General features: G+C 34.0%; 1 protein-coding gene across 4 annotated transcripts in view; it reads left to right on the top strand.

Moving 5' to 3' along the window:
* The window catches only part of LOC129005277 (uncharacterized), a 111,995-nt gene that overhangs the window by 89,420 nt on the left and 4,460 nt on the right, over positions 1–18,115 (top strand). For 2 of the 4 annotated variants that reach the window (XM_054434118.1, XM_054434116.1), the window contains 2 exons: positions 8,070–8,144; positions 9,891–10,019. In XM_054434118.1, the coding sequence (XP_054290093.1) occupies positions 8,070–8,144; positions 9,891–10,019 (204 nt within the window). Of the gene's footprint in view, positions 1–931; positions 1,055–8,069; positions 8,145–9,890; positions 10,020–18,115 lie in introns of all 4 variants that reach the window. The other 2 variants (XM_054434115.1, XM_054434114.1) reach the window with 2 other exon arrangements.

The following is an 18,115-nucleotide window of genomic DNA, read 5'->3' as shown; positions in this document are numbered from 1 at the left end:
AGAATATTTTCCTGGGAAAATTTTAACCCCTTTCAAATATTGAAGTAGAAATATCTGCAATGCAAAAATCTCTTAGGCCTGGCAATGGCCAGATAAAGCAGATATTGGTAAATACGACTGGGAAGATGTCATCGGTGCGATTGACGAACCAAAAATTATTTCTAAACGAGGCTTTTATCAAATTAAGGAACTAGAATCTTTGTGGGACATCTAGAAAAATAAGAACTATTGACCTTGCCATAATAAGACGTTCTAGGTCGCTGTAACTTAGCTGTTTGAAGTTTCAGCGTTCTTTTGCAATGTCATTTGTGTAAAAAAAACACGTTTAATTTAGAACTGAAATAATATAGGCATAATTAATTACTAAATTGTATACTTAGGGCCTATTTTGGTTCAGTTTTATAATTTATATAAATACAGGTGTGTTTTGAATGTATTTTATTCAATTTGTTCAAAAACATAGTCACCATGGCAACGGGAGGTTATCCATTTACATTCCAAATATCTTTAAAAGCACTTAAGATAAACCAATGTTTGTTATTTTTTATAAAGTACAAAGATATTAAATCAGGCCCAGTTACCCCAGAGCAAATTATTCACGCCCAAATGGTATTTAGGACTAGGTGGTCCAGTTGCCCCAGTTTCAGGGGGTAAGTGGGCCCACCAGACTTAAATGAAAAAAATATATAAAAAGTCTATTTAAGAAATAACTTTTGTCAAAATTAAGTTTTATGTAAAATACATATATAGCAGCTTATTTTCACTCATCTACAAAGAAATATATATGTATACTTTGGCTGACAGAAAGGTAAAAAGCTCAAATATACTCAACTTCGTTGTAAAATCATGGCCCAGTTACCCCAACTTACCTTATATGGGATTTTCTTTATTTGCGTATTCGTTGGATTAGAACCATGTTATTATTTAATAGTTGATGATGAAACTTACCTTCACAACGAGTCAGATCCGAGGTACCGAGGTTCTGCCATACCTTCTAGAGCCTTCCGGATACTTCAGAACATGACGGATGGCACTGGCGGCGAAGAGAGTATGGGTAGAAGTGTGTGTGTTGTATGTCATTAACTGGTGTTTCAGTTTAAACACAGTAACAATGTATTCAAGTCATTTTAATAACATCTTAATAATCAAAAATATTACGAACAATTATCTGTGGAAAAAGGGGTTTTCAGGTTTGCAATCTTGTACTTTAGAAATTGTAGGGATAAAATTTTACAAAATGAAAATAGTAGTTTATGCGATTGCGTAAAGATAGTCGTTGACACTATTTACAAGAGTTGCATAGCCTATACTACTTTACCTACGACAGTGTTTTAGTTACTAAAAATCACTACTCATAACTTCTAAGAGAGATAATGTTTTCGTTTATAACCTCTCATTGCCACTGACAGTGATGCAACGAAACATATTGTACCAAACATTATAATTGCACCACTCAACAACTAAATTGGCCTGAACAGCTGATTACTTTAATTTCAAATCATTACAATTTCCTTCTTCTCTCTCAATCCTTGAACCTCAATGATCGGTTACCCGTGTTATGAGTAAAACTATGCTGTTCGAAAGTAAACAATGCTCTGTTATGTGAAAGTTTACAATTCTAAAAACTGAACTGAAACGGCTACTTAAAATAACTGTCGTAGGAATATTTTTTATATTTTACATACCGCATGTTTTCAATTGTTTCCCCATAAAATATCTAATTATATTATTGTGTTTGTACATTGAAAAATAAGATTATTTCCGTTTCAGAACTGTCTCCTAAATGAATGTCAAACTGTTTTGTACTATATTTTGTATTAAAACAACTTTGTAAGAACGTTCCAAGTAAAATTATTTAGTGAATCCAACATCTATATATCTAATTCCGTAAGCCCAAAATTTTACAATGAAATTGTGAGCGAACGGGAGGCGGTAGAAAGCTGGAAGAGGTCTCATTTTAAAGGTCTGGGCATGAAATTTTGGGGAAAATTATTCATTTTTCTTAATTATGCACAAAAAGGTTGTTACGGAATAAAAACAATTCACATTTAAATAGCATGGGAATCTAATTTTATGTATTTTTATTTAGTGCAAACACAGCTGTGATTATATAAATTGAAAAAATATAACCACAAAACTTAAAAACTGTAAACTTAAATGGCTTGCACAGTAACAATGTATAATGTCAGAAGACTACCACTCAGAGGTATTGTTCCTCGAAATGAGAATCTATATATCTAATTCCGTAAGCCCAAAATTTTACAATGAAATTGTGAGCGAACGGGAGGCGGTAGAAAGCTGGAAGAGGTCTCATTTTAAAGGTCTGGGCATGAAATTTTGGGGAAAATTATTCATTTTTCTTAATTATGCACAAAAAGGTTGTTACGGAATAAAAACAATTCACATTTAAATAGCATGGGAATCTAATTTTATGTATTTTTATTTAGTGCAAACACAGCTGTGATTATATAAATTGAAAAATATAACCACAAAACTTAAAAACTGTAAACTTAAATGGCTTGCACAGTAACAATGTATAATGTCAGAAGACTACCACTCAGAGGTATTGTTCCTCGAAATGAGAACTAGAGGCGCCAGATTTGGCACGATATTAATGGAAGAAGAATAAATGAGCATCGGATAACCATGAAGTTATTCCTGTGTATAGATTACCACTTTTATGTGAGATTGCATTACACATGCGTAGGGCCAATGAACTATGGGTGCATTCATTGTAGTGCATTGCGCAATTTGATTTGGTGAAATTGTGGCGGAAGGCCGAACCTTCACAAAAGTTGGCATTAATTTGAAAATCTCAGTGTTTACCCATGGTTAACTTTATGTTGCTTTTAGATGGGTAAAGAGCGTGGATGATGTTAATAGTACCATAGATAAAACATACTCCCTTATAGTACTAACAGATCAAAATGGATACTATACAACAAATGTTTTTTCAGAGAGATTTTGTTAGATGAATTAGCATTTTACAATTTGGATGATGACATTATCTCTATATGTGTTTTTCTAAGTGAATTTGTCTATATTTAAAGAAATCTATATATATTTATTTAATAGTCATGAAGAATGTTATTGGAAAATGTTCCTTAGTTGTATTATGATTTGAAAGTTTATATTATAAACACACCACATGTCCTTTGGAATTTTGTATTTTAAATAGAGCAGACATCAAAACGCATTTTGCAGGTATGTAATAACTATTATACATATCATAATAAAAAAAGTTAAATGATAATTCAAGGTAGGTAGGGTAACCCATGAGACTAATAATTTGTAAAAGTAATTACTATAGAATATAGGGGCTATTGCCCCTACAAGCCACTAGTTTATATTCTACTTTATATGTACTAATTTTGAAAAATGTCATAGTATAAAATCATTTCTGAGTTCATAAATCATTTAAGATCTGAAAAATTATTTTTTCATAAAAGTGGTAGCAAGGCCTGCTATTTTTCAACACTTACAACATGCATCCAACCAGTAATTTCTTTATTTTTTACATTTTAGCGAATTTCCCTATAGGGAAGTAGCTATTACCGTAGGTGGCACGGTAAGACCTAGACCCGGGACCGATTTACTTTTTCATTTTGATATCGCCAGAGGCCAAAAACACCATTCGTTCAAATTTTTATATATCAATATATATATATATATATATGAAATTTGGTTTGAAGGTGTAAAGCGGGATAAACTTGAATGAGTTCGCAAACCAGCATAATCGGACCATGCAAACGGGGCTTTACGGGGGGTTTTATGGGGTAAAAATTGGTTTTTCTCACTTTTGACCCTCAAAACACAAAATTTCCCAATTTCTCTTTAGACCTTTTTAAAGAGCTTAAAAAAAACAATTAATTTAGTATATAAAAGTATTTTTGTTCGGTTAATAGTAACGGAGAAAATTTAAAAAATTGTAAATTTAAAATTCCCATGTTATTCTTATGAAGAAAATTGTCAAATGTTGTAGTTTACTTGTTTATGGATATATTTTGTATTTTGATCAAATTTATTTATTTTGTACTAAGCTATCAATATTTTACAAAAAAACACACTTTATTAGTTTCCTTTTAGCAGCAAACCTAGGTACTCGGTAAACCTAATGTTATTAAAATATATTTAATTGAAAATCAATTAAGACAAATGGAAATTCGCTTAGTCGGCAGGTTTGCTGCGGCGGGGTTATTCTCATATAAACCTATAAAACTATGTATTGTCAACAAAAACCAATGCTAGCATCAAAAGTAAAGATGTTTGACCATTTGGGGTTTGATTAAGGATCTTAAATTTTCTTCGGGATTAACTTAATTCATGAAACTTTAACCTACCAAAAGCACAGTGGATGTGTATGATTTTTACCTTCTCTGAGCTGTCAGTTTATATATTTTAAAAAATTACAGGTTTGCATGTTCTGGATAGTTGTTTGCTGCATGGATTTTGGGTTGTAAAGCATGGCATTGTAAAATTAAATTAAATATAAACCCTAAACATGTTAAATTTTGAAATAGGTAACTTTAAGAATATTTTTTTCAAAGGAAACTCGATCAGTAGTAGTGAGTCAAAGTGTAAAATTACAAAAAAGTTGCAACAACTTAGTGACTGACCACCAAACATGCATTCTATTTTTAATATTGCTGGTAAAAAAGTGAACCCCAAATACAGGGTCTTTTTAACGCAGCCCAAATTACAAATACAGTAGACTCCCTCTTATCCGGACTCCTTGGGACCGAGGCCAGTCCGGATAATGGTTTTTCTGGTTAAACCGACGTCCCCAAAAAATCGTTAAAATGGACCGTTTACTGGGATATTTTACTTAAATTTTGGAGACCATTGTATTTAGACACGTGATCACTGGTCTCAAATCTTTCGTCCTTAGAACAGTCGTTTTAGTACCGCCCACTTCCTGCCAATCTAGTACGGTTAAACCAATGTGCTGATACAAATTTTCCTGTTAAAGAGATGTCGTTTCCGCCGAGTGTAGTCCGGTTAAAAGGTGTCTGGATACGAGGGAGTCTACTGTAAAGAGATTTACTGTTTAAGGGTGAGTTTCATTTGTCCAACATTTCATTTGTCCGAGGTTGGTTTGTCACTGCCCTAATCAGTGAGCCAGATTTTGGTTTTGAATCAAGCTTATAAACATACCCACAGACCAATCTTTTATATTATTTTTTCTGTCGGGTAGGGTCTTAATAATAATTATTTACATGAGAGAACAATAAAAAATGCAATCATGTATCAAATATTTTTTTTTTCTCAACAATGGTTATGACCTTGGTCCATAGATTAATTCGTCGTATGTATCGATGACTTTATCCATTAGTAGTATGGCAATCTTTATCCATGATATAAAACACAAAAAAGATTATAAATAACACACACCAACTCGATTGAAGACTAATGCATTGAGACCTCTAGAACTTTTGAGGGTAAAAAATTCTGCCAACTATACAGAAAAAATCACCAATCATCAACATCAACATCATCAAATCATCAACTCATAAATTGCATGCGCATGCTGTTGGCTTTGACGTCAGTCCAGTAAGTTCAAACCATCCGTCAACTATTAAAGTTGAAGCCGGTATGTGGCAAAAATATACCATATTTGACGCTGGTCTGCGGTGAAAGAATTTGTTTAACATGTTGGTAGGGAACGTGTTAAACTCCATAGCCCATTTCTGTACTTTCCCCCCCATCATTATTGCATTAGGGCCAGGAACTTCAGTCATCTGCTGATGCATGTCAGCATCAGATATGTTTCTTGTTCAAACATGGCAAGAAATTTGATGATTACAAAAATATAAAAAACACACAGAGAAACGTAAATGTAAGATACAGAGCTACAAGTAGGGTCATTCTGTTCACAAATATGATGCCAGTAAGCAGTTAGGAGCCTCATTTTGGCGTACACATGAACTACGGATCTATACACAAAAACAACACTTACTTAAAAACATGTACACATACGAGCGATATGACACATACTTACTCCCATTAACTTATGTCAACAACCCAAATTTAATCAAAATCAGTCCGTAGCTCTGTACACATACTTTTTGGCTTTAAGGGGACCCAATATGGATATTTCCACCAAAACTCAAACTCATCAATTTTGACATAGAGGAAGAAAGTCAAAAGATAAAACCTTGAACTTTAACACAGTAAAATTGTATATTAGCGAATTTCCCTATAGGGAAGTAGCTATTACCGTAGGTCTCATGGTAAGACCTAAGCCCTGGACCGATTTACTTTTTCATTTTGATGTCCCCAGAGGCCAAAAACACCATTCGTTCAAATTTTTATATATCTATATCTATATATATATATATGTGTCCATCCACACGATAACTTGAGTAATTTTTGTCCGATTTTGATAAAATTTGGTTTGAAGGTGTAAGGCGGGATAAACTTGAATGAGTTCGCGAACCAGCATGATCGGACTATGGAAACAGGGTTTTATGGGGTAAAAATAGGTTTTTCCCATTTTTGACCCTAAAAACACAAAATTTCACAATTTCTTTTTAAACCATTTTGTAGAGCTTAAAAAAACAAATAATTTAGTATATTGAAGTGTTATTGTGCGCCTAATTGTTACGGAGAAAATTCAAAAAAATTGTAATTTTAAAATTCCCATGTTATTCTTATGGAGAATAAGTCAACTGTTGTAGTTTGCTTGTTTATGAACATATTTTGATTGATTTTGGTAAATACTTTTATTTCTTACTAAACTATTATCATTTTATAAAAAAAATCTTTTTTACCCTCCCTGTTGCAGCAAACCTAAGTACCCGTTAAACTAATTCTATTTAAATAGGAAATAAATGTGCTATTTTTATGGAGGCATTTTAGTGTAAATCCAATCAGGTTAATGAAAATTCGCTTAGTCTGCAGGTTTGCTGCGGGGGGGGGGGTATTTTTTATTTGATAAAACATTTACCGGTAATTAAATTGTTAAAAAACATGTACAATTGTTATAATGTACTATTAGTATTCTCGCAAAGATTAATCATCAAATTCGTCGTCGTTGTCCTCGGTTTCATTACTTTACAACCACGCTGCTTCTCCAAATCTCATGACTGTATTTTGGTGGTGTTCGTCAAAAACCAAACAATTTCCCTTTGCAGAAGGCTGAGGCTGGATACTGTTACGGAACATAAGTTACTGATGAAATTGCTTTACATTTGGGTTGTTATTATTTCCTTCTCTACCTCAAATACATGAAAATAACAACTCCAGGTGATCTTTAGAAAACTTCGAGATCAGTTAGTAGTTTATCAATTAAAATGTGAATTGTGTTGATGGGTGTTCTAAGATGGGGACGTTTTCAATTTTGTAACTTTTTAAATAGTTTAAACTTATGTATAAGATCATATTAATGTAGATAAGGTGCTTTCTTTCTTTATGGGGGATTTTAAATTCTTCCCAAACGGGTCTCTACTGTTGAAAATGTCAAACAATTGGTCCATTATTCTAATGAAATCGATGGTTGGTGTGTCTTCATTAACAAAAATTCTAAAGCGTCAGCAACGCCCGAGCTCAAGGTTTGAGCTGCAATTTTGACGTTAATTTTCCTGTTTCTGTAACATATATGGTTGTCAGACAACTTGCTAGTCAATGCTAATCCTTCATCCTTTTGCAAAGAATTAAGATTCTTCAGTTGAATGCAACACAGCTCTGCGGCATTATCTAGAACTTTCATTAGACTTAACAAAAATTACCAGCATAACACCACGAGTACAACAGTGATTACATGGGATGTAAACAGTGCATCATACAGAAGTCAACGCACGAAATAGTCGCCGGCGCCGCTTGGTACCCCACTTGTGGGGGGGGGAGCCTATTGAGCGCCGGCTCGTTTTCAGCACTGTACTCTCGTGGCAGGGCGCGATCCAGTTAGGCTATATACATCGATGGCTAAGTGATAGGGCGACTGATCAGTCGAGGACAGGGGTCCTTACTGTGATATATTTTTCAGTTTATTACATAATTAATAAAGTGAAATTATTCAAATTCCAAATATTTTAAGTATAAGCCATTAACTTTGATTGTTTTGTTTTCAGTGCCTCAGGCCTACAGTCCAGTGCAGGGAGGCCAGAACAGGCTTGCCAATAGAACTCCTCAGCCTCAGGCATCAGGTGTGTTAGAACAAACCATAGTAAGATCAAGACTCACTGTGCAAAATTGGCCTAACTTTTGACACAGGGATTACAGTTTTATATTGACTTGGGAAACTGAAATCTCCCATCTATAATGGACCACCAGTAACTAATTATTATCATAGACTAACCAACACAAGTAGACTTCTCATCCCAGTGTAAATTTTTAAGCACGTTTTTTGTGTCTAGTTCATGTACGGTGTTGACAAAATTTTGTTGTTTTGCTTGGTAAAAAATCTGGTGTATTTGACAGATATACGTATTTTATATCATCACTCTGTTCATTCATGTTATCATTAAGTAAGAAACTGGAAACGGTCCTATACAGTAGGGTGGGCAGAAAAATCAATAATTTTTTTTAGTTGTAATACCTTGGAAAAGTTGCTAAATTGTAAGACCAAAACCTGGCAAAAACATGAAAAATATTGGTCGTTTTCTTCAACCAAAAATAAAAAAAAACTCTGTATTATATTACACAATTTAAAAAAATTTTTATTTAATATGTAATAATTGAAAATGTCATCTGCAAGACACCAAGGAATTGATATTTAAACAAAATTGTAAGCTAAGATCTTCCGGTCGCGCATTGGCTGTATAAATATTGCCAAAAATCTAGAAAAACATAATTTTGTACTACACTTATTTGAAAAATAATTATCGATATCAAAATGTAATACCGCAAATCTGTTTGTACACATTCAGATAGTAACATAACAAAAACAACGGACAAAGTCAGAATTGATCTTCCGGTCGCGCATAGGAATACAAATTCACTTAAGCGCGGCTTTAGCGGGTCAGTAACCCGACCGACGTCATGTGATTCTGAAGTTAAAGTTTCCAAAATTCAACAACATGATTGATGGTGATGATGTTTCCCTGTGCTCACTAACTAATATAGACTTTAAAGATTATTTAATTGATATTTTTTTTAACTTGTAAAATTGTTTTACTGAGTATATTCTTCTAGTTAGCTAGTTAATAATGTTTTAGTAGTTGGTCTCAGATTTAAGAGAAGCCATATTTCGTGTTTTCCCTTATATACTCACCATCACTTAAAGTCTTCTTATGCAGTTATCAGTAGCCAAAATGGTAGAATCAGAAACTATAAGGGCTGATTTCTAGGCTATCACTAGTTGGAAATGTACCGCCCTGTTTGAGAAAATGATGATGACCAACCCAGCGGGTTTAAACTTAAAATGTAAAAGTAGGTCTCTGAAAAGGCCTAAAATTACATCTCTGTGTTCTTTACTCCCCTTTACTACAAAACAACGTGTAGCCAATCTAATTACCCCAATATTTTAACTCTAGACAAATGTTGTCTTCACTTAAAATTACTGTAGTCCTTAGTGTCCTGCAGATGACATTTTCAACTATTACAATATAAAAATCAAAAATTTTAAAATTTTAAAAATTTTTTGAAAAAATATGAGTATTTAATTTTTTGATCAAACTTTAGAGCACATGCGCTACTGAAAGATAACGACCATTATTTTTAATATTTTTACCAGGTTTTGGTCTTACAATTTAGCAACTTTTCCAAGGTATTAAAACTAAAAAAATTTTAGATTTTTTCAGCCCACCCTACTATACAGCTGAGGATGTTTACCATTTAAAGTCAGTGGTGGCACAAAAGATGCATATATTTTATTCCCTTTCCTCACTATCAACTATCAACCATATAGTTCTGTACCATTATTGTATTACAATAGACGCAATTCCTCTCAGATGCACCCCCGCAGTATGTGCCCCCCTCCGAGCAGCAAGCCGCGGAACCCCGCAAGTACACTGGTGGAGCCATCCCTTCTCGCTCCTTCCGAATGTTACAAGCTATGACAGCTGGTAACGACCCCTCAGGTATGTCCTTACAACGTTCATTTCTTTCACTGTAAATAGTTACTCTTTTTCGCAGTGCAGCATTCTCATTATTTCATCCCTCAATCATAATTACCGTCCTAATCACCAAGTTATACGTTATTAAAATCCATCAAATGTGAAATTTTTTTGCATTATAGTAACGGTTCCAAAGTCATATGTTATTTAGCCAGTCACACAACGCGACTTCAATGAATCTGATCATAGATAAATATAATTAAATATAGACTGATAGCAGTGCTGCGGCTAGCATAAGAAATTAAAATATTTATTTTAAAACGAGTTTTATTTAAACTATTTTGTCTGTTGTTTACGTCTATGGTTAACCCTTACAACTCTCATTTTAAGCGCCTATACCTAACAGTATTTTAACTTCAAATTACACTAATAATAAAAATTTTAAAAATATATTTAAAAATTCCTAGAATTTTTAAAATTTTTTTTAAGTCAACATGTGATGCGATTGCGAAACGGCCAATGTTGGATCACGGCCGACATGAGAGTGGTAAGGGCTAAACATTTAATTGAAAGATCAGCTAATCATATTTAAATTCACATCCAAACCATTGTAAAAAATTGGTCAGCATCACTGAATCTTTTAAAGCAAACTCCAAGTAAATCTAATGCTGGGGGACAAAGCACTAAATGAATAAATTACCTTTTAAGTTACCATTCCTCACTCCCCTAGATCGCAAGCTTTACAATGACGCCCCAATAACAAACATTGGGTAAGTAGGACGGTTGAAAAAGGGATGTAACAGAGAAACACCTTTATTGTATTAAGTATAAGTATATAGATATTCTAAAATCACAACCATACCACTCTCATAAGCATAAATGTAAATATCCATAAATAATGCATTTGAGCATTTGTATCTCTGTAGCTCATCTAATTAGCTGTTCATGTCAAAGATCGCATGTTGAAACAGCTGTTATCATTCAAAAAACTTTCATAATCTCTAATGACCATTAATGTTTTTAGAAAGTAACTTTTTTAATTATTCCCAAAAGAGGCTAAATACATAATGCTTTCTTCCCCCCCCCCTCCAAATAAAAACACACACCAACAAAAACTCATCACACTATAAGATTTAGATACAACTTTTTCTAGACTGGCCAATAAAACAAGGTAAAATATAATCTAACGTTTCACATAAAATATGTAATTCTGTGCAGCAGCTATCTAAAACACCAGTCAAAAGGCAAGTTTTGTTTGATAAATATATGAACCTACAAACTGCAAAAATAAAAGTAAGAACTGTAAATTGAAACAAAAGATTCTGCATTTTTGCTGTTGTACATCTCTTACAAACTTTTGAGATTATTCAAAATAATGTAGCCCCCTCATCAGGTCAAGTAATTCTATAAATTTGTCATACAATGGTTATATAAGAATGCAATAAGTTTTTGGAAGATACTGTTCAAATTTACAGGGGTTGAATGACAAATAAGCTAAACTAAAGAAGAACCTTTTACATGAAACCTGTGGAAATTTAGTATATTATCTTGTATTATCAAATACACTCTCATACTTCTTTGGAACTGTATGTGGCAAAAGTTTAAACAGTAGGTACAGTAAAAAATGTATAGACAAAATTGCTAGGTACTAAATGATAAGTTTGATTACAATATTTTCAGTGCAGTACCCAATCTTAAAAAGGTTATCCCAAAAGGTAGGTACTTAGCAATATATTATATTTATGTCTTACTGTTTATAACTATACAATTATGTTAGAATCTTTTTAAATACCAGATGGTAGACTACTTGGATGAATAAGAAATTCTGCATTAACATGATTAAAAGTTCCAAATTGTTTATAGGTAGTTTACATGTCTGGTGGTGTTATTTGTTATAGCAGCAATGTCTGATGGCCGTCAAACACCACAAATATATGATGGGGGAGAGGTTATGTGGGCTCCCAACAACTACCCCTACCCTCCTAACTATTACTACTACCCTCCCCCGCCGCAGACAGTTGAACAGCAACAGCAGTTCTGGGACCATTACAATGCCATGTGTTCTTATGTGGCTGAGATGAACAACAGTTACGGATATCCACATCCACCGTATGGTTACCCACTCCACATGTATACACCACCTCCTCCTCAGAACCTTCAGTATACAAGTGATTCTGACGAGTGTGGATACTCATCCACAGATGAAATGAACTATTATGCCGCTTACTTTAAGAAGTACCCACCTCCTATTCAACCATATCGCACCTACTACCATGACAATCGCTCTCAAACACCTCAGATTGTCATCACTCCGAGCCATCCGTACGGAAACAGCGGATATAGCAGTGATGTAGTTTCAGATTCTGAAAGAGAAATGAGCAGAAATAAGAGTTCTTTAACTAGTTCACCAAGTGTAAATGGAGATTCAGGAGGAACTACTACTGACGACGGTTCCGACACTGAGGTCGAGGATGATAATTCTGACAGGCCAATGGGATTGCAGACTATAAAGTCTGTTCCTGATATAAGTGTGTACAAGGATTCTAGTACTTCTGACATTCAGTCTCAGAATTCAGAGACAGATGAACCAGATGAACCAGATGAAGAAACTAATGAAGAAGAAGAGGAATATGAAGATAAACTACCACATCAACTCAGTGTGATATTTGAAGAAAGTGAACATTCTGAGATAGAAAGTCTAAAGAAAGTAAAATGCTTGAATGTTGATGGAGAAACAACCAGCGAAGGAGAAAGTTCCACAGCCACTCTGGACAATGGAGAAGATACTGATGATGATATTGCTGATGCTGAATCTTCCACCGTTCTAGTTAGGTTGCCTCTAAAACTTAAATTTAGTAAAACAGAAAACAATGAGGACTTAACAACTGTCATTGTTGGAGATAGTGAGATAGAATCAAGCCCAGAGGCTGAAGTCCAGCCTGGAAGTCTAATTATACAGGAGGTCAAGAGAGTTGATGATGAACCAGATGTATCTGTTACTTTTACAATACCTAAGAAGAAAACAAAATCATCAGAGAACATTAGTGTAACATACGGGATAGAGACTGGTGATGTTCAACCTATTGAACAAGATACAATTGATATAAATTGTCAATTGGAGGATAATAAGTACAGTGATAACATTTGTGATAAAGAAGTTTCAGTGGTTGTGAATTGTGGTGAGTCATGTAAAGCTGATACAATAGAAGAAAGATGCAAGTCTGAATCACCTATCGACTTTTGGAAAGAATTAAGCTGTGATGATTTAACAACTAAGTCTCGAGTACCTGCAGATATCAGTATTAGTGTTACTCTACCTCCCAAAAGTATCACAAAGTCTGGATCGAGATCCCCTTATAATATTTTGACATCAGAAAGTGACGATAGTAGGCCGGAAGAAAGTGACGGACATTGGGAAGATGACTCCAGCAGTACAAGTGTTCAGACAGTCCGCATCGGAAAACATTCAGGTAGTGATAATTTCAGTGGTAGTGAAATGGAAAATTGTGGAACAGCAGATGAAGTCGAAGATATTCAAAAACCGTCCTCTACTAGCAAAGAAGAGACAATATGCGTGGATGATAGAAATATAGAACAAGAGTTCAAAACTATTGAAGATGACCATGAAAAAATACCCATAGAAGATTTACTTTATGACTCATCCTCTAGCGATGATGATGATGATGATGACTCAAGTACTTCAAGCTCATCGAGTGGAAGTTCAGAAGAGAGCAGTGCTGTTAGCGAACAGAGTAAAGAAGCAACACAAACTTCTGTAACTTCAAATGATAGCAGCAGAGCTGAGGAAAAGTGTGATGATGATGTTTTTGTCAGTGAAATTTCTAAGAGTGAAGTCAGTAATCATCTAAAAGTTGATCAAAAGCCAAGAAAAGTCAGAGAGGCTAGTTGTAAATCACAGGATGAAAGTGAAGAAGACGATTCCGGTGTCACCTCTGATATGAGCCGTCATATCTCTGAGACTGATACTGAGCCCGAATGTGGTAGTGAGTTAAGGAAACTGACACCTTATCAAAGAGCATCAACTCATTCAAGATTATTTAAATTGCTTCAAGATGAATGTTCAACAGAGAGTGACGAGCAGGAGATAGTAGATAATACCACATTAGGGGATACTGAAAGTATATGCTCTCGAAAAGAAAGGCTATCACTTCCTCTACAAACTTACACACCAAGTGATCCGGACAGTATGTCATCATCCTCTGGTATTAATTCTCCTGTTTCACCAACAATTAATGACAGGCTGGTCAGAGAACTAGTACAAAGCCTGTTGAACAAGAAAAAAGGACGTCACTTCAGAAAACTGCCAATGGATAAGCTGTACGCAGCTGCACTAAGAATCCTTCAAGAAGACATGGATCCTTACGATACACTCAGTTCTACCTCAGATGATAGTTTCCAGCATTCCCCTATCAGCGAGTCCACTGCCGTACATTCTAATGACAACACTGCCACAAACTCCACATCTCAAACTCAGGAAGCCTATGGAGGCAACTATTACGATTACTGTGATTATTACAATACTTGGGGAAATCCATATTACTACTCAGATGTCGAAGATAGTTTAGGATACGACATTATTCCTTCTCGCGCATTTAAACTTTTACAAGAACGAGCACATACTCCTCATGGGTTCAGTTCTGGAGTGATCGAGGGCTTGGTCGCCAAGTGTCCTCGTGTTCTAAGTTCTAAGGACGTTCCTAAAGATGTCGGTCAAGTACCAGTTCCTGATTCCTGCCCACAGACCTCTTCCTCTTCTGAGACATGAACTACTAGAAGGGACTCCCACGGATAATATCTGTTGACATTTTTGGAAAAAAATGTCTAGAATCAATAAGTGAAGGTTGACCACACAAGGTAGCATTATGAGCCAACTGTTTCATTTTGTATTTTTCCTAATTTGCTGTGTACGTAGGAATAACACGTTGGTGTTTTATCACTTCTCTCTGTAAACATTTTGTTAGAACTGTCATTAACTATTGTCTTTGGAGGAAACTCCACCTTTTGCAATACGAATAGCTCCTTAAATTATTATTTAGGTTTGTAATATTATGTTATTTTTTAATACTATAAGAAATAGAGTTTTATATAAATATTTTTATAAAACTGGATAACATTGTGAACAGTCTTAATCAGTTGAAAGAAGATTTTCAAAGCTTATTTAAATGTAAAATACTTAATTTTACCTTATTAGTTTTATTTTTAATTAAAACATAAGTACACTGAGTACATAACACCGATTTTTGTACACTCATAATTTTAATTAGATGTCACTATAAACTGTTTTTCAACTGAATTAGAGTGTCCACAATATAAATGTGGCAACATATTTTACAGCTGTTAACATTAACAATCAATTAACAATATTAATCAGTTGCATCTTGAAATTTTACACAAAATATTAACAAACTACCCCTTTTCGAGTGTTAAGTGTAAATTGAAAACGGATGCTCCTTCACCTTTAGCATTCCTCATGAGCTTTTATTTTAAAAAGGTGCAGTTTTCTACAAAGGAGTTATTAACAGGCTTTGTCTTGCGACTGGCCTTGCTAACCACATTTGCTTAGTTGAGAGTGGTTTGATTCTTTACCATCACTTTTATCTTGCTAATTTTTATTCCTATTGTAAATACTGGTCTGAATTATTCGATAGAAAAAACTTTATTCTACATTTTAATTATGGAAACTGTTTAAGTACCTTTAGTTACAAAAATAAAAGGGAAACAACTATGTGTTGCTTATTTATAATAACTTACTTTCTGGTTACATAGAATTATTAATTATTTATAAAAGCCCCCATGTCTGATGGAAGGACAATCTAAATTTTGACTTCATTTTGTAATATTGTAAACAGAACAATTGTAACTTTCTTTGTGTCTATTATGAACATAGTATAACTTTTTATAATAAAAAAACTAATTTCAGTTATTTTAATATAATTTAACAATTTAAAAACCTTTTAGCCCTTTAAAGTTAGGTTATAATTGTGCTGAATTGATATACATAGAACAAACACATAAATATGAAAATACCCCTGCCGCAGCAAACCTGCAGACTAAGTGAATTTCCATTTGTCTGATTGGATTCACACTGATTGAATATCTCCTTTAAAATATCACATTTATTCCCTATTTTGTTTTAGTATTTTTGTTGTATTAGTTTATCAAGTGCTTAGGTTTGCTGCAACAGGGAGGGTAAAAGTGTTTTTTTTTTATGTTAATAGTTTAGTATGAAATAAACGAATCTTCCAAATTTAATCAAAATACGTTCATAAACAAGCAAACTACAACAGTTTACTTATTCTCTATAAGAATAACATGGGAATTTTATACTTACAATTTTTTGTAATTTTCACCATAACTACTAGGCGCATAACTACGCTTCAATATATTAATTTGATTGTTTTTGAGCTCTACAAAATGGTTTAGAAAGAAATTGCAAAATTTTATGTTTTTAGGATCAAAAATAAGAAAAACCAATTTTTACCCTATAAAACCCCCCATAAACCACCGTTCCCATAGTCAGATCATGCTGTTCGCGAACTCGTTTGAATAAATGTAGGTTTACACGTTTGTACAAAATTTCATCAAAATCGGATCATTTTTGCTCGAGTTATCGTGCTAACGGACGTATATATATGAACTCGCCTTTGGCTCGCTGGGGGCTCCGCCCCCAGGCCCCCTAGCTGTTAGTCGTCATTAGTATACAGCTAATCCAGCTAGCTGTTAGTCGTCATTAGTAGATTAGAGTTAAGTTGTAACAAAGCAAAAAGTGAAACCGTCAATATTAAGCTATATAAGCTAACTTCGAGCTCAACCTTAAGGAATACCTCATAAAAAAATCAATTTGAACGGACCATGGGAACGGGGACTTATGGTGGTTTTTATGGGGTAAATGTTTTCTCCATAAGAATAACATGGGGCTCGTAAAAACTTTCAAATGTTGACATTAAACCTAAGTTTTGGGGGTTAAGGAGTAAAGTTACGAAAAAACATGTATCGTGTAAAATTTAAACTTAAGTAAGGAGAATACAAAGCAATAATAATATTTGCAAAAAGGAATGATTTAAGTATGAAAAAATAGCGAAAACCGGTAAAAAGTTGAAAGAAATTTACCAAATTTTGAAAGTAGGGGGTTTTTTTAACCCGAAAGAGTGCGATTTTCGGAAAACACCGACGAGGGTTTTGTAGAAAATGTAATTCCTGTTCCTGGATATTCTTTCAAATCTTTTCTAGCTCTTACTGTTTTCGAGCTAAATCCGTTTGAAAAAAACGTGTTTTATCGTTTTCAGAGGTCCGCCATTTTGGATTTTTGGCGGGGTTAAAATTTGAAAATGGGACTTTTGCAAATTTCACCGTTAATATAAGATCCCCTACAACAATAATACCAAGATTCAAGTCTCTAGCACGTTTCTAAACGGTTCAGATGAGCACACCAAAGTCGACCACTTTCAATGTTATTCTCCATAAGAATAACATGGGGCTCGTAAAAGTGGCAAAAAACCTTCAAATTTTGAGATTAAAATTAAGTTTTGGGGGTCAAGGAGTAAAGTTACCAAAAAACATGTAATGAGTAAAATTTAAAGTAAAATAAGGAGAATACAAAGCAATAATAATTTTTGAAAAAAAAATTATTTAAGTATGAAAACATGGCGAAAACCGGTAAAAATTGAATAAAAATTTAACAAATTTTGAAAGTAGGGCGTTTTTTGAAGCTGAAGGAGTGCGATTTTTGGAAAACGCCTAAGAGGGTTTTGTATAAAATTTAATTCCTGTTCCTGTATATACTTTCAAATCTTTTCTAGCTCTTACCGTTTTCGAGCTAAATCCGGTTGAAAAAAACGTGTTTTGTCGTTTTCAGAGGTCCGCCATTTTGAATTTTGGGGGGGGGTTAAAATTTGAAAATGGCACTTTTGCAAATTCCACCGGTATTGTAAGACCTCACACTACAATACTACGCAAATTTGAAGTCTCTAGCACGTTTCTAAGTTGTTCAGATGAGCTTACCAAAGTCGGCAATTTTCAATGCTATTTCCCATAAGAATAACATGGGGGGGAAATTCGAGATTACGGGGGGGTTAAAATTTGAAAATGTCACTTTTTGG

Source organism: Macrosteles quadrilineatus, unplaced genomic scaffold (assembly GCF_028750875.1).
Source record: "Macrosteles quadrilineatus isolate MER2022 unplaced genomic scaffold, UCM_ALF_1.0 Scaffold_19__1_contigs__length_3004403, whole genome shotgun sequence".
In the NCBI taxonomy this organism is placed as follows: Eukaryota; Metazoa; Arthropoda; class Insecta; order Hemiptera; family Cicadellidae; genus Macrosteles; species Macrosteles quadrilineatus.
Note: the sequence above shows the minus strand (reverse complement) of the source record. Positions and strands in the feature narration are given on the sequence as shown.